General features: G+C 39.6%; 1 protein-coding gene across 17 annotated transcripts in view; it reads right to left on the bottom strand.

The window, feature by feature from the left end:
- The window catches only part of Pkp4 (plakophilin 4), a 208,669-nt gene that overhangs the window by 63,368 nt on the left and 120,075 nt on the right, over nt 1-25,226 (bottom strand). For all 17 annotated transcript variants that reach the window (XM_051184651.1, XM_051184653.1, XM_051184648.1 and 14 more), the window contains one exon: nt 3,465-3,499. In XM_051184651.1, coding sequence (XP_051040608.1) covers nt 3,465-3,499 — 35 coding nt within the window. The remainder of the gene's footprint in view (nt 1-3,464; nt 3,500-25,226) is intronic.

Below are 25,226 nucleotides of genomic sequence, written 5' to 3' on the forward strand. Positions count from 1 at the left end.
TATTTTATATTTTTATATTTTAAAACATTTCCTGATGGCTATATGTATAGCACATTTAGAATCAGGATGGATTTTTTTTTTTTAATAATGAAATAGATAGGAAAGCAGCTAGTAACATTAAAGTACAAGCTTTGACATTCACAACTGCTTGAAAAACAAAAACCAGAAACTAACCCAGGAAAAACTGATGTTGGCCATCACTTAAGTTCAAATAAAAAATTAGGAGATGCTGTATCATGTCTAAGATAACTATAGTAAAAGAAGTACCAAGTGTGGGAGGGGATGTGGAAAGTCCTGCACTTTATTAGTAGGAGTGTTACAAAGACCCAACCACACTGGCAACAACTCTGCTAATGGTTTTAAAGTTTCAACACTGGTACCAACTGACCGGGCGATTCTATTCTTAGTTATACATCTAGGTAAAAATACACATCTAGAACTTTCATAAATATTCATAGAAATAGCCAAAAAGAGAAAAAATGCCTATCAACTCGTAAACGGATAAAGAAAATGTTCTCCATTAACCCAGTGGAAGTTTATTTATCAATTAAAAGGACTAAGTACTGACACAAATGGTGAACTTTGAAAACATGTTATTAAGCTAAAGAAGTCCATCGTGGTTACTTAAGCCTATTAAATGAAATGTCTGGAATAGGCAAATTCATAAAGAAAGAGAACAGGGGCTGCTCAAGATTAGTAGTTTGGGGTAGAAAACGAAGCTGATGAATAAAACATAAGTGGCATTCTTTACAGGTAACGATAATGCTATGAAATTAATTTGTGGCCATGGGTACCTAACTTTGAATATACTAAACACATTGACATGTGCAGTTTAAATGTGTAAATTGTAGGGCACATGAGTAATTGCTCAAGAAGATAGAAAGAGCTGCAAGGAAAACAATGTGATCAGAATCACATCATACATGTTAACTTTGCAATAAAGAAAATCCCATAAATGCTGGGCATTATGAATCTCAACATGAAGGGGCTGAGCCAGGCTAGTCTGGGCTATGACTCAGTTCCACAACAGCCTGGGATGGGATGGGATGGGATGGGAGGGAGGAGGGAGAGAGGGAGGGAGGGAGAGAGAGAGAGAAAGGGGCGGGGAGAGGAGGAGAAGGTGATGGAGAAGGAAGAGGATCAGGGCAACAGCAGTTGTGGATGACAAGTACAAAATTTACAATACTGGTAATGTTCTGTTAGGCCACAAGGAGTGTCTAACCTTTTGACATGGCAACACAGCACTGTCATCTACCAAGTTCATGATCAAGAGTAGCTAACAAAACCTTAACTTCATAAAGTTTTAAGTAAATTTCCAATTCTCATGGCCATTCTGCATTGCATGGAATCACAGCTTGCCTTCAGTGTGAGGGTTACAAGAGCAATGAGGAAAGTAGTTAGGAATCAAAATAAGCTCTTTAAGGTTTTAGAAAATTACAACATTTTGTAATTTTTTCCAAGTATGCGTTACACAGAGTGATGTCTTCAATATTTGATAAGGACTTGGCATTTTCTAGGTCCTGATGCAGAGAGGAAAAGGAAACTTTCCAAGGGCTCTGAATCTAGTTGTAAAGTCAATGTACATGCCCTCAAACCTTCCTGACATTTATTATTCATTCATGTATGCGTGTATTCATTCACTAAGGTGAGCAGAGCAGACATGGTTCCTGCCCTTTGTGATGACCTGACATACTGTGACAAAGTAGGGAAATAACACTGGTCCCAGCTGATGCCCTCAGGCTCCTCAGGTTTCAGATTATCTCTGATTACCTCCCAGGAACACCTTCTCAGGGTTCCAGGCTTTCTGTCACTCAGAAGGTCCAGTTCACAGCGTTCTACCTACATGTCTGATGAAATCTGAGTGTATGGAAGCTATCAGATCAACAGGAGTGTCTTGACACTGGACTGGGGCTTACATTCAAATTTATACCTAGTTACTGATTCTTCTCCTTTCCATCTATTACCATCAACTCCAGCATGCCCACCACCATAGTTCAAAGTGTCCCAAAGACTTTCCCAATTTTCCAATGAAGTTGCCCTCCTACTCAGCGTAAGACCTCAAGATTATCATTGTTTTTTTGTTCACACCAAGCCAGTCTCCAAATCCTTAGCAATAGCCCAGTCCAGATGTTCCCCCACCGAATTAGGCAGTGAGTTTCCGGCTGGTCTTTCTTTGGTACATTTTCTACCCTTCAACATCCATGGATGTTTTAAGAGATTTGACTTTTCTTAAAGGATTTTCAGGGTCTCCTCATAGCTATTGGGAGACTCAACCTGCCTCCTGGTCCAACCTCCCTGCTGTTTGGCCGTCTAACATCTACACATCTTCTGCCTTTTCAAACTAATTTCAAATATTCCTACACAATGCTGTACTGTGTGTTCTGTCTGGTGTGAATGTCTCTTCTCCAGTCTGGTGAAGTGGGCTTCGGGCTCATCTTCTTTGAATAGCCCCTCCGCCTTATTTCAAAGGTAACCTTATATTCTTTCATGAATTATCTTTCCTTTTACTAACAGGCTTTATGTAGGTCTTGTAGGTAGAGAGCTTTTCCATTATCTTTGACATAGCAACAGTTTGAACAAACACTACAGAATCTACATGAATGACACTGGAAATCTGTGGCAAAGTCTAGATAAACTTAGATGCTGGGCATCTGGTGCTCTGAGTTTTCTTTGAGGCCAACTCTTGCTCACCTTATAAAATCTGTATGGCAGATAGTGGGAGGGGCAGCTGTGCTGTCCTACACTACTGCCTGTTAAGCAGGGTGTACAGCATCCAGCATATGGCATAGGTGCTTGATTACCACAGTAAAGACTGAATATGATAGTGGCAGGTACTCTTTGCAATGTAATTCCTCCTTCATGTGACAAGTGTAGGAGAAAATATACACAAACTATATTAAAGCCTACTAGGCTACATTAGGACTAGCAGATTTTTGCATGAGAGTACATAAAATGAACACTTCAAGCAACTCTAAGCATGAACAATGAAAAATCTGGCAGAGATGAGTAATTATCCTTTTTTACAATAACCTTCCTGCTGCTCCCGTACTGTCCCCCCCCCCCTCCCCGGCCTGGTTTCATTGTAATGAAAAGCTTCAGACACACAGTTGATGGTGGGATTGCTGTGCAATGCTGTAACTTCCAATTATGCTAAAGGATGAAGGATATTAGAATCCCTACATCAGAGTGAAGTTCAGTCTCAATAATGCCAAAAGCTCTGCTTGGCTTACTCCTCCAAGAGATAGGAAGTTAAAGAATAAGTGAAGTAGGAATTAGGGATTTAGCTCAGTAGTAGAGCATTAGCCTAGCATGCACAAGGCCCTGGGTTCAGTCCTAGCACAAGGTTTATGGGATGGGTGCTCGCTAAGTAACTGCTTTGTGTGTGTGTGTGTGTGTGTGTGTGTGTCTAAAACACAAAATACTTTTTCACATAAATAATAATAATACACAAATAAAAAACATACCTGTTGATCTCCAAGGAAATGACTTTTCAGTTGAGCTAGAGAAAAAGAGAAAAAAAAAATGTTTTGTCATGAAATTTAACTGCGGAAATATACCAACACTCTATTTGTTACATCGAATTATATAAAAGTATAAAAAAAATCACAAATAAAATTCAAAATTACCCTTCTAAATTATTTTTTAAACTGTATTTAACCTTCTACAGCAATTTTAGACAAGCTGTATTTGTACTTGAAAATTAAGCAGATTATAAAGAGATACAGAACAATCAAGCATATTAACAGAATTGGTATTTGTGATGCTATGAAACCACATGTGTAGCACATACATTTAAAAAGACTCAAAAGGCCACCAAAATGCTTAAAGGGAGCCATGAGAGACTCCAGCATACATGCGAGTTAACAGAGTTGTCTGCTGCGGCGCTGCATTCCCGTCCAAGTCCCTGACATCTTCCCCAAGAACTAAAGGGCCAGTGGAACTTTTGCTGGGTGAAAGTGTGTGTGGTTTGCCCTTTCTCTACCAAAGACAGGCACAGCAGTTCACACTGCAGGACCTGGACTCAGTTCTAAGCAGGGTAACTGCTCTCCTGAATGGAGGCAATCAGCGAGTCCAAGCTCCAGGAACTGCTCCAGGGAATGTGCTCATATCCCACTTCAAAAGGGACAGCTGGAGGTGAAGGAAGCAGCGAGTAAATCTTAGGAAGGGCTATTTGTCTTGCTCCTTGTAGCAGGTCACCACACTGCCCATGAGCTCAGAAAGTGGTTTCTTCCTAACAACAGATTCCAGTTCCTTTGTATTTTTGTTACATAACTTTACTATCAAAATTAGTTTTCAGCTTTCTCATTTCTCTTGCCACTCTGAGCAAGAGCGGCAGAGGCTGTGGCTGTTTGGCTCCTCTGTGCCATGGGCCTAGCATTCTGCCTGCCTGGCACACAGGAGACCCTTTACACAGCACTTCTTCACAGAAGGCGAAAAGTACCAAGCAGCTCACAGTTCTGGGTAATAAGGTAAACATTGATGGAGAGCTGTAACTTTGTTCAAGTGGATTAACAATAAAGTTTTAAACTTTACTATCAAAATTACCAGTTTCCAGCTACTGGAACTGGTAATGCCACACTGTGTAACTGGCAAAACAATCAAACAGAATGGCAATATGAATACACTTTGCCAGGCAGAGCTGCTTAACAAAGCTCGTGTATCTTGGGTCTACCATGAAAGGTTAAGCTCTGAGTTTTAACCTGCATAACTTCAATGGAATGCTTTATGTTCCCCATCTTTACAATGATTAACCTTATTGTGCCACTCATTAACCTTATCATGTCACACTGGGCTCTTGCTCAGAGTGGCAGAGGCTGTGGTTGTTTGGCTCCTCTGTGCCATGGGCCTAGCATTCTGCCTGCCTGGCACACAGGAGACCCTTTACACAGCACTTCTTCACAGAAGGTGAAAAGTACCAAGCAGCTCACAGTTCTGGGTAATAAGGTAAACATTGATGGAGAGCTGTAACTTTGTTCAAGTGGATTAACAATAATCGCCCTTTATAACCAGTAGCTTTGGGGTAGGGGAGCACACACCTACACAAAGATCTATCAAATAGCATTTTGCTGCTGAAAAGGCCTCGGGTCCCCTAAATACAGCAGGATATATCCCCCAAGTCAGTGAGAATCTTCAGCTAAAAAAAAAAACCTTTCCTATTTCAATTTAAAGTAATGTACCCAATTCATTAGGAAAACAAGCGAATAAAGAACATGAAAAATAAGCCAAATTGCCTGAGTGTATTTGGTAGATCTCATATTACCCAATTACCTTGACGAGAAATTGCTGATACTGTGTAGGAACCATGGTATATGCTCTTGAGAACAGTGTGTTTCTCTTTTGAAAGCGTTCACTTTAATGGAGCCTCACACGGCTCACTGTCTTTGACTCCAGGAATGAAGAATGAATACATGGAATCTGAAAGGCTGTTTAATACAACTCACTCTGTTTTAGAGCTTGTGGAGGCAGATCCATGGAAGAGACACCAGAGGAAGCTTCAGCCAAGAGGGAAAGGCTTGCTTCCTTCTTTTTCTCCTCTCTTCCCACCATCTATTCCTAGAAACACTTCCCAACCAATGCTGGCTGTCTACCATGTGTCTACAGGCACTGTGCCCACAAAGACTCCGCCCTGGCTCCCTTTCACGTCCCTTCTGAAGATGCCAAGCAGCTTGTGTTCCAGGAGCTTCCACTGGAATGTGAAAGACATTTAAAACACAAGGACTGAATCATCAACAAGAGTTTTATGGCAATAGAAAGACATCATCACAATTTCAAATAACTTGATTATCAATCATTACAATGAGCCATTCATATGTTTAGAACTGTCTAGGTCGAGAGATGAACAACAAATAAAAAGAAACTCACTGATAAAGTAACCAATCAAAGCTTTGCATTTTAAGTAAAATATTAGCTTTTATTTTAAAATTTAGGCAGAGACTATGCATTTTGTATTACATAGATTAGGTAGCAAATCACTGTAAAATTCTATACATATGAAATTAGTTTTTATTCATAGATAAAAATGGCCACTCAGAGCTTTGAGTTGTGTTTGAAAATCATCCTTAATTTGGTCTTTTGTAAGGAGTTAGGAAACTTGCCTGCTCATATTCTGTCAATGCCAGAGGGTAGTCTAGAGAGCAGGCTACAAGAAGCCATGTGAGATGACAGTAGTGATGACCTGACTACTTGCTGTGGACCCAGCCATTTCAGTGGGTTCTTTTACTGGCCACCGCCATTCAGAATCTGGTTCATATGCCTTCCTGGAGAATCTATGAATTGATACCTAGTCATCTATTTCTGCTTCTGCAAACTAGGAAGGAAGGTTGTTGGTAACTAAAAAAATCATGACTGGCTTATCACCAAGACTAACAAATACACACAGTCCTGTGAGATGTTCAACTGTACTTTATGCTCAACATGTTACAATTCCTTTCTGGAAAGTGAGTCCACTCTAGTTAGGACCATGGGGGTCACTGGACCTGAAAAGCAGGAGTTATTTCACTGCCTAGGGGCCCCAAGTCTATTTCACTCACACAAGAGCTGCAGAAACAGACACATGGCTCTCACCCCACCACCAAGGACATAGGTTGGACCTCCATCCTTTTATCCCAGTTTGGCTGGAACATTGTCTCCATCCTTCTCCTAACAAGTCCGTCAGAGTTTTGATTTCTTATCTTATCAGGCTCTCTTTCCTGCTGTTGCTACTGAGTTTTACTGAATGACAACTAATGGATGTCATTCTCCCACTGCTAAGGGACAAACAGACCCACAGAAGACAAAACACCATCATCTGAAGGTGGCACAGAAGGTCCTTGCCACCTGGCTCCTTTAGTTTGCCCTTTCCCATACAAACCTACATTCCAGGAACTTGCAAGTACTTGAACTTGCCTCATATGCCAAGCTGCTTCACACTTTGAATGCTATTTTGGGGGAAGAATGTGCAGAACAGTCTAAAAATTCTTTTAAGAATTGTTCAAACGCCAGAGCTGTTGAGCAGGTACCACATAACTATACATGTACCATGTACAGGAAACTGAGCACTCTAATGAGGTTTAACTTCACTGTGTGTCACTTCCTAAAATAGGGGGAAAGAAAAAAAAAAAAAAAAAAAAAAAAAAAAAGCTCTACCTACCTCTCCTACCTAATGGGAGCAAGCCTACTTGGACACTACAGAGAGAGCAGAGTGCAGCCACCTAGTACCTCTGCCATGCCATTCCCCTCACCCCTTCTCAGGTCTGCATCTGTCACTCAGAAGCAAAGAACTTCCACCAGTGGCTAACAAAACTATCCACAACTGCCCAATAGCAAATTAAATGTCACTCAGGTGAATTATTCCAGAAACTGTCTTATCTATAAATGCCACACGGGCAGGTCCCAATGTCTAGACTATCTGCCCACTCATATATGACCATTAAGATCCTGCTAGAATTAGCTTGATGAGAGAGACTTGGTTCCTTGTGCCTTCATACCAATGCTGAGTCCAATCACTCACTTTAGTTTTGTACTTTCCATGATGCTAGTGGTGGTATTTGTTACTGGTGTTCACCCCCAAACGGCAGCTCTTCTGAGTAGGACACCGGAGTGCTTGCCATCTGAATTCTTTTGGTTGTTTGGTGTTAAAGGTAAATTCTAATGGATGTTCAATCATTTTCTTACAAAGGAGGCAGGTTACTCATTGTATGATGCAGTAGATTTCTTGAATGTTCTTGGCTTTTTGTTGAGAATATAACTTTTTAAATATAACACCCATAGAGAAGTAAAACCTCTGACTTCAAAGCATCTGTCCCATTGTCAGGTGAAATTTTCCTGTCCCCGGACTCCCATCAGCCATGTCATGGGCTCACTTTATACTAATCCTTGGCATGTAAGAAGTAGGCCTCCCTGATGCTGTAAACCTCTGGTGTTCCAAGAACTCTTACCATCCAGTTCAGCTAGTTCTGTTTTTCCTGTGCTTGGGAGCAATAGACCTCATCTATTGCTTTTAGGTAGAGTGACTAGGAAGTGCAGTATCTACATTACATTCGTTCTCCATCTGAGGGTCAGAACAAGTGAACATCAGACAAAATTAAACAATAAATCTTGATTGTTCTTCCCCCAAACAAGCACAGAGAGCTCCCAGTCTTACACTAGGCTACTTAAGAACAGAAAAGCCAATAAATAAAATAGACAGTGAAGGAGCTGTGCTGTGCCTACTTGTAGAACAAGGAAGCTACAAGACAAACTGATATCATCCACTTCCAGAGAACACTGATGACCCTGGTTTAAAAAATTCATTAGCCAAGGCAGAAAGAATTTTTAGCAACAGTCTGAGAGCAATTCTTGGCATTTGGGGACATCTTCCAAAATTGCTTGGTGTACATCACCAGCCTCAACAAAGAGACTTTTCATGTCTTATCACTAGGGCAGCCTTCTATCTGGAGCCACGCGATCTACCTTGAATTCTTTTAGCTAGATACCAAGAACCATTCTTCCTGGCTTTCATGCTTGTAGACATTAGTCCTCTCTCTTCCAGAGGCAGTTCCCAACATCTCAGTAAGGTGAGAAAGTGAAAACATGACAACAGCCATATTTCAGGATTAGTTATTTTGGATGTTATGAATTTGTCCTGGAGAATGGTACATGTTTACAACCAATGAGACATAACAAGTGAGACAGTGCAAAGGGTCTCGTCATAATTATTTGTGTGATCTGAGAGTGATGGTGTGGTTAAGGAGAGACTTCACTCCAGATTAAGAATGATGCCCTTCACATAGGACATAGCAACTCCTGATACCAGTCTTGAGATAGCCCCACTTGTATACAGGCATTTGCTTTGGTCCATCTCTATTCCAAACCCAGTCACAGGTATGGACCACAGAGGGTCAATAAGTTGGCTGGAGAGAGGCAGACTGGATACTCCAAGAATTGTAGAAGGGCAAGGTCTGCCATCAAACTCAGGTATTTCCCTTTCAGGTGCACATGACCTGAAAAACCTGTTTGTGTCAGAATGTGAGGTCCCAGTTTCAATGTTTAAAGAATCACAAACGATAGCATTAGCAAAGTGTGGTCTTGGTTTTCTTTGGCTAGTGGGTTTGGTAAACTTTGTGGTCATCCATTGTTTCATTTTTATCCATGTTGTTTTTCTACTTCTTGGTTTTTCATTCTACCTTAAACTCAGCCTACATATTCTACTGTAGCTTTAGAACCCTTTATAACAGCTGTATAAAGTACATTCCAGAAAAAGGTTAAGATATTAATAAATAATATTATTACCAGTCTCTCAAAGAGATGACTTTTTGATGCACATTGCAAACATTCAAGGTGGAGGAAATATGCCTAGCAACAGAGGCGATTACATTTTAGATGATGTTAAATATTCTTTGACAAAAGCGTTTTGTGTGAGTGCTTTGAATCTATGAATAAAAGATTTAGAAGACCATATGGGAAGCGAAGATCAAAGAGGATGTGTTACTAGACAAAAATGAGACAAACAGTTCCCTGTGGCATCCCCATAAATTACACAGGAAGTGAGACTTCTGCTGAGGCCCACCCCACAACAGGTGTCCTGATTAGTCAAAGAAATCCAGAGAGAAGGGTTTTCTAACATCCCACCTAACATTTGAAAAGCTGAAACAAATGGAAGGAAAATAGTAAGATGGCTAACATAACACCACACGTTCTTGCAATGGATTCAGTCATGACCCAAGATCCTATTCAGGCAAAGGTGTAGGAATTCAAGCTAAAGTTCAGCTTAGGAATTGACAGGGGGATGGGAATTAACTGTGTTTACAGCCTGGAAAATGCTGTCGATCTCCCACTTCTTATCTATTCAAGGGGGAAAACTAAGTTAAAAAAAAAAAAAAAAAAAAAACAAAAAGATACATGTTCACATAAAAATGTCCTTTTCTTTTGTAGCCAAGACAATCTCAATCTTACGATCTTAAATGAAGGTGGCAATGGTGAGGAGCAGGAAAGCCCCACCCCATATTTCTCTGCATGAAATTAAATACAACACCAATTCAGGACTGAGCTGTACAGATCGAAGAAAAACATTGACATTCACAAACCTAGTTTATTAATATTAAACTTTGTTTTATGCACATGACTGTATTTTACATAATCCTTGGGATTTATAATGTTCAGGAGGGCTGGCAAGATTGCTTAATATATTAAGACACTTGGGCAAGCCTACCTATCAAAACCTGAGTTCTAGTTTGGGAATCCACAGAAGGTAGAATGAGAGAAAACTGTTCTCTGGTATCCAAGTATGCATGGCATGCGTGTCCACCCCACACACTATACACATACACAATAATAATAAAGAAAAGGAAAAATGCATTGGAAAATTTACTTAATGTAAAAATTTATTCTGTGAGAAAATTATTCTTTCAATTGTATATATATTTTTGGTGTGTGGTTTGACACACACACACACACACACACACACACACACACACACGTACACACGTACAGAGGCCAAAAGGTAGATGCCTGGTGTCTTCCTCTACTGTTCTCAACCTCATTTTTGAGACAAGGCTTTTGCTTCTTACTGATCCTAAGGACCTTGGCTGGCCAATGCATCCTTGAGACCCTCGCATCTCCCTTACCAGTCCTGGGACTACAGACGCGAACTGTAACACTGGGGAATTAAACTTGGGTCCTCACATTTGCACAGCAAACATTTTCATAAAATCCATAGCCTTAGCTGCTGAAAATTAATTTTTAAAAGAAATTTAAGACTGCATTTGAAATGGAAACATTTATTTGATCATTCAGCAAATGACTGGGCCAGTCGTGGTGGTGCATACCTCTAACTCCAATGCTTGGAAGGTTGCAGTGATATCATCCATGTAGTGTGGATTTAAAAATAATTTCTGCCTACTGATAAGTCAGACCAATAATTTATTTTTAGATTTTATGAAGAGCAAAGGTTCTTTAACTTATAAGAGAAATTTTGTTCCACTTATGCAATTCTTAAATTTCCACCATGTTCCCATTTCTCTCTGTAATCACATTCTCAACTCTTGATTTATAGACCAGGGCCGTAAGAAGCTATTTTTGTGCTGAGGGAGAAATGAATTCACATGTGGGAGGAGGGTGGACCTACCACCATCAATAACTGTCTGGAGGAAGAACAGAGGCTGGAGACAGTCAATATCCAGCCTCGGCTGCTCTATACAGCAGTGTCTAAAACCCAGACCAGGGGCTTTGGAATGCTTACAGCCCCTGGTTCATCCCACAGTCTCAAATCCACTTGCTGTCTTCTCCTCTCTACTTACCACCGTTTCCCACTTAAATGCATAGGATTTTCAAGCTACCAAACAGGAATGGTGTTGGCGGAGGGGGGGGAGGCGGGGGAAGGGCATGAGAATGGATCAGGAGGGTCTCTCAAGCAACATTCTCGAAAGAGAGAGGTGATCCAAAGCACAGATATAATAAAGAGTGCATGGTCAAGGATGTTTTACACTACTAGAGGGAATCCATAAAGCAATCTTAGTGTACAATATGACAGAGAAGAGAGCTGACCAGCTTAATCTTTCATGGCCACCACACCTTAACATGATCCATAGGGAAGGCTTATGGAAGATATGGAACAAACTGTAAATTATAACCTATAAAATTTAAAACCAGGGCTGGTAAGATTGCCAGGTAAAAGCACTTGCTCTCACGCCTGATGACCTGAGTTTGATTCCCAGGACCTAGGAAGTTGGAGAGCACTGACATCTACATTCATGCTGTGGAAGGTGTATGGTCCCTCAAACAAATACATGTGGTAAAAAAAACTGAATTTAAACTGGGCAGGGGTGGCACACACCTTTAATCCCAGCACTTGGGTGGCAGAGGCAGGTAGATCTCTGTGAGTTCCAGGACGGCAGGGCTACACAGTGAAACCCTGTCTCATAAAAGCCAAAAAAAGAAAAAGAAAAAAAAAAATTAAAAAAATACAAGCTAATAAACAGTATCTCTTTAAACTTTCAGAAGAATTTAAATTCCGACTATGAAATTTTAAGTTTGGGAAATTGCAGTTTCTAATAAATATAACTATACTACTTTTATAAAAATGGAAAAAAAGTAGAACATAGGTGATTTGAAGGGAAGAATGTGAAGGAGATTTGAGGAGAACAAGGAGGATGGGAGGATAGTATGGAGGAAGGGATGGAGGACTAATTAACATCACAGAAGTTTGAAGAAGCCATAGGGAACCTACTACTTTATAAGCTACACACATGTACACACGCATAAAAGATTGCAATTGGAGTTATCCTTGACAGGGAATAATACTTCAGAAGACTACTAATACTGCGGGGGCTACCACATAGAAAGCCAGTTCCAGGTGTAGGATATCTTTGAGATTAGAGTGTCCTAGAGAGCTGAAACAATACTGGTTATGCAGTCGCTCAAGGTTCCCCAGCAAAACTGGATGGTAAGGCTCTGTTGGTGAGTATTGCTTTGGTCTCAAGGAATAGAGAAACCAAGCTGGTAATGATCTGGAAGCTACTCCTAAGTTGGCTAGCTTTCAGTGCATCAGAGGGTGTCATTCAGGTTGCAGGGGACCTGATGGGGGATGTCATTAACCTAGAGAGATACAATAATGACAAGCACAGCAAGACACACCCATGGATGCCATAGTGGCAGGAATGTAACAGAGAAGTCAACAATTTCTGATAGAATTTAGAGCCAGTTCTACAGGAGGAAACAAATATCTTGTACTGTAAATCTGACAAAGAATGGGGAGCTCATCGGCCCCAGAGTGAACATACTATTATTATTTTGTTAAATGGACCTGTATCAAACTGTCTTCTAACCTTACATCTCTACACCCATAGGTTAGTGCAGCTCTCAGGCCTCATCAGTGAAGTTTCTCTGTGTGATGGATGGGGGTGAATGCAGAAACTCACAACTGGCCGATCTGCAGAGAAAAGGCATCTGTGAGGTGCTTAGCCACAAATGAGATGTCTACAGTGCATCTCCTTCCCTCAGGTCCCAAGAACTAACTGGGATCTTTGAGGGGTCCAAAATACTGTAAGAAGCAGAGATTAAGGAGAACCACAGCAAAATAATGCCTGGCTGAACTCGGCCAGCTGTGGTTGCTTGCAAAAAATGAAGCCTGTCAACTGTACGGCATGGATGGTAGTGGGACTTAGAGTCCCCAACCCTGATTGAGGAACTATGGTCAGTTTGGGGGAAGGGAGAGTCTGTTTTCTTTAGGGTGTGGCTCCGGGCAAGCAACTTTGTCTCTAAAATTCCTGTCCTGTTAAAATTCTTCTCCTGATTGGTAGAATACCTAAAAACTTGAATCTAATGACAGCCCCACTGTCATTTACCATGCTCTTCTGTCTCCTGCATTTTGCAGATAGGTATTTACATGTAGGTACTGGAGCAATTTTTGGCAAGCAGACACCATGATGACTACTCTGTACTTTACAATATGTCACATTAGACCATCAATTCCAGACTTTTGGCAGTCTCCTCTTCAACATCAGTATATGACAGACATGTGAAATCACCTGGTGATCTCACACTGATGCTTTCACTGAGAAACACGGCACCTATCAGCTTCAGCAGACACTCATGATTATTAAGTGTCTTACTTTGTGGTTGAGAAGAATCACAAAAGGTTTTATATGTAGACTTGATCTGAATGTACCACTCTTCTCAGTAATAATGATATCTGCCTTCGTATTTGTGTTTAGACAACATACAGTGTGAGACTATTTCATATCCTATTCAAAAATCTTCTGACTGAGATTTGTCAGTGTTGTTCAGCAAGCAGATGTACGCTACATTCTGTACCGGGTACCAATTCTGGTATCGCGCTTGCAAAATTAACTTCAATTTGTTGTGGCTCCAATACCATTATTACTGATGAGTAAAGTTGGGATCAACAAATAAGTGACCTAGGCTATAGCAATGATCATAGCATCCTAAAAAAACTAGCTATTTCTTGTTTTTCAATTTAGAAAAAGAGCTGGAAGGTACACATACATACACATCATCATGAAAGACAGTTTTGGTTACAAGCCACCTACCCTTGCAAACCAAATGTTGTACCAAAGCTTCTGGTGGAGGGTAAAATATGCAATTGTTCAATATAAGATTTCTAGCTATGAAAATCTGTAGCCTGAGGCTTTTCTCCTTGTCAATTTTTAGAGTCTTGGAACACAAGCCCAGGATAGAAAAATCCATGCAAAACCAGATTAGATTGATTTGTTATTAAGTAGATTGTGAAGCCCTGGGGAGGACAGCTATAGGAACAATTCCGACATTACCGAGCTGGCAAATGGATCAGGGTTTTTTCTTTTCCCTGGGCAGACATGCCATGTTATCTTTCCGGCAAGTTGACTAACTGCTGAAGATGCGCTAATGGATGGCCCTCACTTTTAGGAAGATAATCACACTTTCAATTTTCCTTTCCAAGTATCATTGCATTAGATCCATGGTGAGCAGTTCTCTAAAGGGCTAGGGAAACATCTTGCTACACACATCACTCTGCTCTGACTGCTAAGTTTAATGACAACCATCTTTTAGCCTGTGAAGATCAAAGTGATCCAATGACGGTATGCTAACATTTTCTCTCTAAAACAATCGACAGCACAGCTGCATTAGTTATAGTGCTGTTTTTCAAGGTTGTCTTCCAGAATTTCTGAGCTGGTACTTTCACAGCTTCCTGTACCATGGCTGTAATTAACCAGCAGAAGCAACAAGGGCTTCAGTGATGGAGACCAGGGGTCTAAAGACTTCACTCCTATATTCAGTGTAGCTACACAATACTCAAGTAGGATGTGGGAGGGAGGGGGCTTTACTTTTCCCTAACTATTTATTGGTACCCCCGTGGAAAATATTGTTGTTAATGGGAAATGACACCTTAATGTTAGTTAGGTGTGCAATAATAAAACCAAATCAAAACAAACCAGAAATCAAACTCTACTGAGCAACAATAAGATAATGAGTCCAAATATCTCCTAATGCAACTGCCAATCCCATAAGAGCAGCTTGATGGCTACTCTCTTCTCTACTGTACTACCATATATAAACACAGTTTACACCCAGGGATATAATAAGCAAGGCTAGAGCTTGGGTAGCCAGTGTAATCTGTTGAACACAGAACTCCCACAAAGTACATGGTGTCTGCAGCTATGTTAAGCACTGCTATATTTGCATAGTATTATACAGTGACTGCCCTACTAGAGTGGAAATATCTAAGAAGAGACATACAGATTTGTTGTGTCAGGCTAGCCCCTAGGTTTAGTGAGACACTGTCATAAGACATAGCAGGGTATCGATGTCTTCCTCTGCCTTCTACATACACACAATCAATTCCCATAAACTGGGAATACAAATGTGAAATGTAAAAGTTTAGAAGTATTGGAAATATCTTTTAAAAATACTTTTGGGCTAGCAAGAAGTCCCAGGGAGTAAAAAGTACTATTGCCAAGCCTAAAGATTCCAGCTCAATTACTGTAGTGCACAGAGTGGAAGGTAAGATGTTCTGGGATGTAGGAAAGTTGTGCTTGAACATGTGAATGCGTATGCACCACTCCCACATACAATATAAACACGCAAATGTGGGAGCTGGGTGGTACACAGAGCAGTGTACAGACGTAGGGGTGCAGTGGGCAAGAGAGTAGATGACTCTGGCTGACAATAACTAATTGCATGTAGATAAGATGTGCACTATGTCCCAAAATAATTGGGTGTGTGCCTAAGGTGACAACTATACCAATTAGTCTAATCACTTCTGAAACATACAAACATATGATATATATGTTAAGGATAAAATAAAAAGGAATGTTCATTTCAGTAAAAGAAAAAAAAAAAAAAGAGCTGACAACTTAATACTGTGATATAGCAGTATAAAAATAAATCCACATGTACCAGTGTGGAAACATCTCAGGAAGAAAAGGCAAATGCAAAATTACATAGAATATTCTATTTGTATATATTAATCGATTTTATGTGTTTTGGCTGCATGTATGTCTGGATACCACATGAGTGTCTAGTACCTGAAGAGGTTAGGTGGTGTTTTGGATCCCAAGAAAAGGAAGTCACAGAGATCGTGAGTCACCATGTGGGTGCTGGGAATTGAACCTGGGTCCTCTGAAAGAGCAGCCAGTGCTCTTAACCACTGAACCATCTCTCTACCTCCAAAAAAGTAACAGAAAATGCTATCCATGTCAATATGAAGTATATTTAGTATAAAAGTACACCAAGTACATTAGAGGACAACACTATAGCTACAGGGGAAGAGTGGGCAAGAGAAAATTGTGTCTAATATTCTTATTTTATATACTTTTGAGTTCTGGGTATAAATATTCACATTTGCCATATCACACTTTTGATTTGGGGCTATTAGTGTTTCTTAAAGATTACAAGTATGGATAACTTCACAGTGAGATCCATAAAACAACAGAGGACGACTTTAGAGAACTGTACTATTGTGCTTCTGATATGGGGAAAGTAATTACTAATTCCTATGTTAAAAGTAAAAATAAGTTTGTTTTTCAAGAAGTGCTCTGACATTCTATAGTCTCTATTTTGTAGTCTGTTTGAACATACTTTAAAAATATACACACAGCTTAAAAAAAAAAAAACCCTAATGATTAAGAGGGAACACTAACAATGTAATTCTTAGTTTCGTTCAATAACTCATTAATGTTAAATAATTTAGTACTAGTAATTATAGAATATGAATTGTGAAAATTGCAGAAAATGAAATAATGTTATCTTAATTAAAAGAGTTTCTTAAATTAGATAATAGCATGGTACATATATTTTACATGCATGGGTTTCTGAATTTAACAGGTATTTTCTTCTTCATTAATTAGAAAAAATTAATACAGCTGGGCTGCTTTCATATTTAATCAAAGATACTAGAACAGAATTAGAATATTCTGAAAACTTTGATGCTAACTATAAATAATTGTATTTGTGGTCCCTTCCAGCTTTCACTCATTTAACATTTTTAAATGCTCAGTGTCAGAGATGGTGAATTCATCTTAGAATAGTTGCACACTCCAATTAAAATGCTTTGCTGTATAATGTTCTAGATTCATAACAGATTCTCTCTCATATGAAAAATATTTGGCTAACGATTACAATAATACTTTACTGTGTTCTTAGTTAAAATGGGCATCTAGAAATGTTGTCTGCATGCCCTTAGGCGTGTTCCTTACAGAGTCTCCATGATCTAAGTTTAAATCAAATGTGTGCAACAGCCATCACTTAGATATGTATGTCCTAGATAAAATCCGCTTGTGGCTTGAGCGGCAATGAGCAGTAGTAATTAAAAATGCCTTCTGGAAAAATGGTGCTGAGCTAACTGCCTCAGAAAAATGGCTTCTGAGGAGCTGCGGCCAGCCAGACCATGCAGCCTCATTTTCTTCCCTTCCAGTGTGAACTCCTGCTTGTAACAGGAATTCTGCCATGAAAATTCAGTGTTGCTCATTTCCTCTTAAGAGTATCTACATGATAAATATTCACTGTGGAAATCCCAAAGAGTGTTTCTGAATTACATTCAAATATTAAAGAGTTTGTTCTTCATTTAGTCTGAATTAGAAATGATGTCAGGGAGCTTTGATCATTAAGGCAGGCACCAGTGACGAGATCTAACAGTACACAAGGAACAACACTGAAATACCCTGGCCTACTATGCACAGAGGGCAAACTCAGCAATAAAGGAGGACTGATGTATCAGAAAGTAGGAGAGGGAAAGAAGTTCAACAACCTCAGACAGCGGGAGGCCCAAAGGGCTTGCCAAGGCCCTAACTCAAGAAGAGCTGAAGCAAACACCCTGGGCTTTCCCCTAAAAGTCAAAGGCAGCAGCCTTCACAATAGCCCATAACGAGTGATGAGGACAAAGTGCTATGTTCACATAATTCAATATTTGGAAATAAAAAGGCAAGCTATATACAGAATGGATGAACCTTGAACATATGAAGTGAAAAATGGCAGATACAAAGAACCAAATGTGTATGTATGTATGTGTGTGTATGTGTAGGTATATATATAATCTAGAATGGAGTCACAGCCAACAGGAAATAGCTCCCAGCATTGAGAGAAGGAAAGAGTAGGGCAGTAATGCTAATGGGTGAACACGTTTATGAATGTACTAAAACCCACTCATCTCTGTACTCTGAAAGTACAAATTTGAAGGTTATATGAAATTATCTCATTAAAGCAATCTAACAACAATAATAAAAATCCTCCAAGTTTTGAAGGCTAAAGCACTAAATGTCAAAGGGACAGAACACTTTCAAACATCTTCCCAAAGCGGTAAATTAAGTAAGTAATAAATGTCAAGGAACAGACAATCTTTTCAAAGACTATTTCAAAGAAGGCATTATTTGAGGCAGTTTATTTTACAGTGATTTAAAAAATACTCACTGAAAAAGATTTGAACCATGAAGAAACCTTTCCTGCTACTGTCAGTCCCAAAATACTTTCAGAATTTTTAGTGGTATCAATGGAGGCCTGATGGGTACCCCAATGACCCATAAAATGCAAAATCATGAAACTTTCCAAAGGCTTCAGTGACCGTGAGGAATCAACTCTTTTCGTTAAAAACTAACAGTTCTTTCCCTACATGGCAAAAGAAGACAGTCAAAGCTGCACTATCTTTTGTGAAACCATCAAGAGTTCTTGTCTGGGGCTTTAAAGCACGGTAAGAGAGAATCTTGGGGTGAGTGTGATGTCAGTAATGTCAATGCTGCCACCCACAGCCCCTTTTCCTTTACATGGGTACAGGGACAGGGTTTTTCTGTCTGCAGGCTTTAAGACAGCAGCCACCACCAGCAAGGACACTGTTTTCAATAAGAAAAGTGCATCTGAACAGCACATAAGCAAAGAAAACTCAATAGTCTGCAACTACGAGCCTCTTTTTTACTTCAATATAGATGTAAATTGAGTACTTTTATCTTCATCAATGAAAAAGTTGTGATTTATAAGGTAAAGTATGAGAAACAGATCTATAGCTTGCAAATAAATACACTTTCACAAATTTAAACTCATCTAGAAGTAAGTGAGAAACAAAGACTAGCAGTTAGGGTGAGTTTCTGGGCAATAGAATAGTATCTCATGTCTCTTACCAGAAAGCTCTCAAATCCTGCACTAAAACTTAAGAGTCTCAAGGATTCGAAGACTCCCATTTTCCATTACTGGATTTTCTCCTCACTGTATTTCCTATTCTTGTCCAGTTTTATGACCCAGTGAGATGAACAACTAGTACAATTTCCTTGTTTGAATGAGATGTGAACACAGGCATACCTTGTGCACCTGAAGGCTGCTCTCTTCAGCTGGTTGGAAGCATTTTCCTTCCCTCACTGTGCACCTGCCATTGGAAGGCTGCAGGAATCTCGACCTGCTGCCAAATGAGCATCACTGGCCTCCAAGCTATTGCTTCCCTGGAATTTCTTGAACAACTGAGGGCCATTAAAAGTTGTTCAACTAATAAGACTGCCATATTAGTGCAACTTGAAGAATAAGATGAAAAGTTACTCCTGGGAAATACTTTCATTTAAAGGAAAAAAAGTGAAGAGAAAGAAATTTAGTAAGGTCTTGAAAGTAGTTGTCTCATTTTGGGGAGGATGATGAAAATACTCTTGGTGGACTGTGGAGGTGGCCACACAATTCTATGCCAATTGTGTCAGCTAGAAATCATAAAACTGTACTACAAAGGGGTGGATTAGCTGCAATTTGTACTGCAATACACCTGACTTTAAAATACAGTAGTTATCTCTGAGTGGCAGAATTATGGATTTGTCCCTTTATTTTTTCTTGCACTTCACAAATTGTCTACGGTGATCATTATTTAACTCCAGTCAATAAAATACACACTGAGAATATGGTCTTGGTTAAACGATTCCCTCCACCCCTTTCCATGCTTTTGGAAACAAAGGAGGGCAGGTTCCAGGGTGAGCAGGTGGGCACAGAGTCCAGGTGACAGAGTCCTGTGGTGAGTACCAGGTCTTTCTACTGCTTCTTTAGCCAGTTAAACCTACCTTGGCTACTGTGTGCACAATCCTCCACTGATGCCACTGTAGGGAAAAATGGACAAAATCCCATAATCCTCAAAATCTGATAGTGAAAGCTTACAGGACACTTTCTTTCTCTGTGTGGCTTCTGGGTGCTGTGAGGTTTTCTCACCGCATGCTGGGCTGTGCGATACTGCAGTGCTTCCTGGGAGCCGTTTCTGTCACTAAGGTACATATAACACACCTGTGCAGTGAACTGCAACACAGGACACCTCACATCTCAGCATCCCTTGTCACCCATGACTCTCAAAACCTATGCAGACAGAAACAGTCATGGTAGGCTGCCTGCCTAGCGGACCTGAAAGCAATTCATCTATCTTCATGTGCTAAATATCACCCTGAGCCAAGCTAGACTTCAGAATTGGCCCCCAGGGGAATTACTTTTAGCAAAGTTGCCATTTCATCTATCTATATTCCATTTAGCAATGAGAAGTGGCCCTATGAGCTTGATTGTGCAATTTGTTGGCAGAGACCACTGAGGGTCAGACAGAGCTCTCCTGATGTGATCACATAGGAGAAAGCACTGAAGTCTTGGTACCCAGGATGGGAGGATGCTCCTGAGCAGCCTGCTTCATTTCCCTTATATGTGAACATTGTGACATTCGTTAGCCAGGTTTGTTTCCAATCTTGTGCACATTTAACATCAGGACTTTCTGTCTCCAGTATGGCTGCTGGGAAGCTCAGGGCAAAACTCTCTCAAAATTGCTCTCAACCTCAGCAATGCAAAGTATGCTACATATACATTTTGTTGTGTTGTTCCATTTTAATCTTGGCTTCATCTTATCTTTCTAAATTTTACCTCCACTTCCTCTAATCCTCACATTTTATTTTTAGTTTTTGTATTTTCAAAGATGCCTCAAATGTGTTTGGATGAGATGAAATATTAACTAGACCAGCAACAGTGTACTCAGAATAAGTACTGTCACCCACTATTTCATGGACACCATCAAGTCCACACCAGAAACATTATAAATGTACCAATACTGCTAGTTATAAATGTTAGTATGCCAGAAAATAAAGCAAATGGAAAAATCATATAAAATTAGCTTTTCACTGCCTTGTTTGGAACACCCCTTCTGGAGTAACTAAGAGAAAAATCTGACCAATTTCATAAGAGATTGTTTTAACATTAACGGGGCACACAGCAGGTGTAGCTCAGGTATGAGGAACTAAACTGTTCACTGTTCGAACAGTGTCCCCAGGGAAGACCAGATTGTGCTAGCTCCTTCTCATTCAGAGTAAGGACAGCAATGGCAAAAACTGTGGGCAACTGAAAAGTCAATAAAATATATTTTTTTTGTTTCCTTTTGCTGCATCTTTAGAAGATAAAACATTAGACAGTCTTACAGATTATCTTACCTTCACTGACACACAAAAATCCTAAAGAAGACAACAGGTTATGCCTACTTTTCTGATTAAACTCGTTCTACACAAAAATGGAAAGAAAAAAAAAATCCCAAAGGAGGTATCCTGGTTCTGAGTAGGGACTTTACTACAATGCCCTTTGAGCAAATCTGGTGGCTGACAACAAAGGGTATTGGGTCTCAGAGCTAATTTCTATGTATATCTTTACGCTCTGGTTCCACAGTGGACAGACAGTGAGAGGCCAGAAGGCAGCATGAGTAGACTGTCTCTGATATAACACAACAGAACATTGCTACTCTCTTTTCTAACATCCTTCTTTGAATGGCTCCTGGTTGGTGTACAGCGACGCTGGCCTTGGAGCTGAGGAGCTGTGTCTACCACATTTGTGGGTCCTCTGGAAAGCATCCTAAAGTTGTGCAGAAGGGAAAGGCCAAGGATCCCAAGTGAGGAATTTGCAAAACATCCTCTGATGAACTCCAAAGCTGCTGTTCCTCAGGAAGGATCTTTATGTGCTTAACAAGCATTTGGGTGGGAACTGGGTTGCTAAGCCACTGGTATGCAATGGTTGGGCCTCACCACCTCACATTGAGCTAACACAAGCACAGAGAAACAGCTATGAATTTGTCTGAAGGGAAATGACTTGCCCCAGGAACTTGGGGAAAGCTATGGAGAGGGGTGAGTATTTAGCTGGGCCATCAGGAATACAAGATGATATGACTCTGAGAAGAGACTGGAGTGAGTGCATGGAATGAAGAACATTGTCCCTAGTAACTCTACAGATTGTGTAACATGTTTGTTTGTTTGGCTGCCAATTTCCTTCTCATTCCGCTTTGTATCCACCATCACAGCATTCTATGGCTCTCCAAATGAGGTTCCCCACAACCAAGGGCCAGCATTACCGGAGTGACTGAATTAAGATCTGGTGATATGATGACTTCGACATTAGGTAGTAAGAAGTAAACATGAAACACACACAAAATAGAAAATAAAAATAATTGATAGTAATTAAACTATTACCTACAATATGTAGTTTATAGATTTTAAAGAAAATCTATTTAATTGTACAATTCAATTATATACCCTTAATTAATATTTCAAAAATTAAACTTTAATCACCATGCATATAATAAATACACCCTCACTCAACAGATGTTAGCATTTTGTCATGTTTGATCCAGATGGCTGTGTTAAATACAATTTTACAGATTTGGCCAAAGCTTAGCTCTTGGTAACTTCTTCCTTCCTTTGAAAAGGTATTGCTATATTCAATTGAGGTTGTTCCAAAATATTGTTTATGATCTTTTATCACATGAGTTCACTAATGAACAACTTCAAGTGCTAAAAATTGGCATGGGAAAAGACTTTTTAAATAGAACACTAATAGCACGGGCACTAAGAACAACAATTAATAAATAGGACAACATGTAACTGAGAAGCTTTTGCATGGCAAGGAACCTGTCATTTGGACAAAGTGGAAGTCTACAGACTGGGAAATTTTTTATCAGCTATGCATCTATCCAATTGAGGACTAATATCCAAAATATACAAGAAGAAAGAAAAAAAAAAGCCAACTAGATATCAAGAAAACAAATAACCTATTTTAAAAATGGGGTACAAAGCTAAACAGAATTCTCAAAACAGGAAACTCAAATAGTTGAGAAACACTTAAATGATCAACACTTTTAGTCATCAGGAAAAGGCAAGTCAAAATTACTTTGAAATTTTATCTTATACACACCAGAATGGCTAAGATCAATAAAACAAATGACAACTCATGCTGGTTAAGGAGAACACTCCTCCACTGCTGGTGGGAGTGTGATCATTGAGCAGCCACAATGAAAATCGGTGTGGTGGTTCCTCGGGAAGATGGGAATGATCTACCTCCAGATCCAGCTGTAACACTTTTGGTCATATACCCAAAGGATAATTCAAATCCTACCACAAAAACATTCACTCAGGAATGATCATTGCTGCTCTATTCGTAATAGCCACAAAATGGAAAAAACCTAGATGTCTATCAACAGATAAATGAACAAATAAAATGTGGTACATTTGCACAATGGTAAAGTATTACTCCACCATTAAAAAATTAAATTTGTGGATAAATGGTGGAACTGGGGGCAAGATTTTATTGAGTGAGATAACTCAGACTCAGAAAAACAAATATGGTATGTATTCCATAATATGTGGACATTAGTTAATTAGTTAATGTGAAGACATTAATAAGCAAGCTAAAATCTGTATAAGCACAGGGGTAAGTAAGGAACTAGGAGGTGGGGGGGGGAGGTAGAAGGGAAGCAGGGGAGTAAGAGGGAAGATGTATGTCCCTAGGAAGGGGAAATAGCTGTGGACAGACAAGGAGCAGGGACTGGAATGTGAGAATCAAAGAGGGAGGGGGTGGGAAACCTAAAACTAGGGTCCATTTAAGGGATTGTATGGAAACCTAATGCAGTGGCTTGTAGTTTGGGGAGCTGGGAACTGACTCTGTTTTTCTGCATACTGATTTTTAGCCACTGTCAAGATCCCCCCACCCAAGAAAAATCTTAATGCAAACTTTTACCACATGGGAATGTAGTGCAGCATATAAAACCATCCCAGCCCCCATGCATCCCTTCTTGTGTCTGTGCTACTTCGGTGTGCTGGCACCTCTCTTCAGGGTTCTTCAGCTCTTGTGAAGGGGATATCACAAGTGGATGCATCTGTGAAGGGACATACACTGGAAAATCCCGACCTTGTGGGGGTTTTATGCTTTATAAAATCTTACTGTGAACTCATCTTTAGAGGTGGATGTTACAAAGATGGGGAATCCTGAATAATGAAGACAGTTTTGCTGGACTACAAATCCACACATAGTATGGTGTTTGCTTTGTGTGTAGCCCTTTAGGGTACAACTTAATGAGGTAATACAATTCAAATGTACTAACTTGTACATATACCCAAGCCTTCATTTCTTAGTCCCTGCATGGAAATTAAACACAACTCCCGTTCTTATGCCAGGGTCTGGTAATTCCCAAGCTTCCTACAAAGGCAGCTCAAAGGGTTTTTTTTTTTTTTTTTTTTTTTTAAATTTTTTGTTTGTTTGCTTTCTCATTTTATCTAGACATCAACTTTTATTATTGATATGGAAATTATTTTTAGAAGTTTAGCGGGATAAATCTGATTTTCCTGAGTCAGCTATTGCCAGGATCATGCATTCTGTCCAGCCCTTCACATACTTGATTAATTTTCTTACTAATATAAAATTCTATTTTTCTATTCATCTGGTCCATCCTTTATGAAAACACAGACATCATATTCCTGAATCTGTAGATTTTCCTTTTTAATGCTAAAACTATTGAGTAGAATCACAAGATAATTTTTGCTTTTATAATGTCCCTTTCTTTGGTAAATTATTTCACTGATAACCAAAAGGCATAATTTATAATGTTATATAATATATATCATATGTTATATAGATATATATTATAGTTTTTATAATATTGCTCCTTGTTTATGTAGTCTTATAAAAGACTACTTAGGCTAACAAGATGGCTAGTGGTGAAGTCACCACGTCTAATGACCTGAATTTGATCCCTGGGACATACATGGAAAAGGGAGAGAACCAACTCCTGTGAACTGTTCAGATCTTCACATGGCACTCCTGAGCACTCATACACATAATACACACTCACATATACAAAACAAACAGGTTTTTTTTTGTTTTGTTTTTTTGTTTGTTTTTTTGAGACATGGTTTCTCTGTATTGTTTTGGAAGCTGTCCTGGAACTAGCTCTGTAGACCAGGCTGGCCTCAAACTCACATTGATCCACCTGTCTCTGCCTCCTGAGTGCTTGGATTAAAGGCGTGCACCACCAC

The sequence above is a fragment of the Phodopus roborovskii genome, unplaced genomic scaffold (genome assembly GCF_943737965.1).
Source record: "Phodopus roborovskii unplaced genomic scaffold, PHOROB, whole genome shotgun sequence".
Classification (NCBI taxonomy): Eukaryota; Metazoa; Chordata; class Mammalia; order Rodentia; family Cricetidae; genus Phodopus; species Phodopus roborovskii.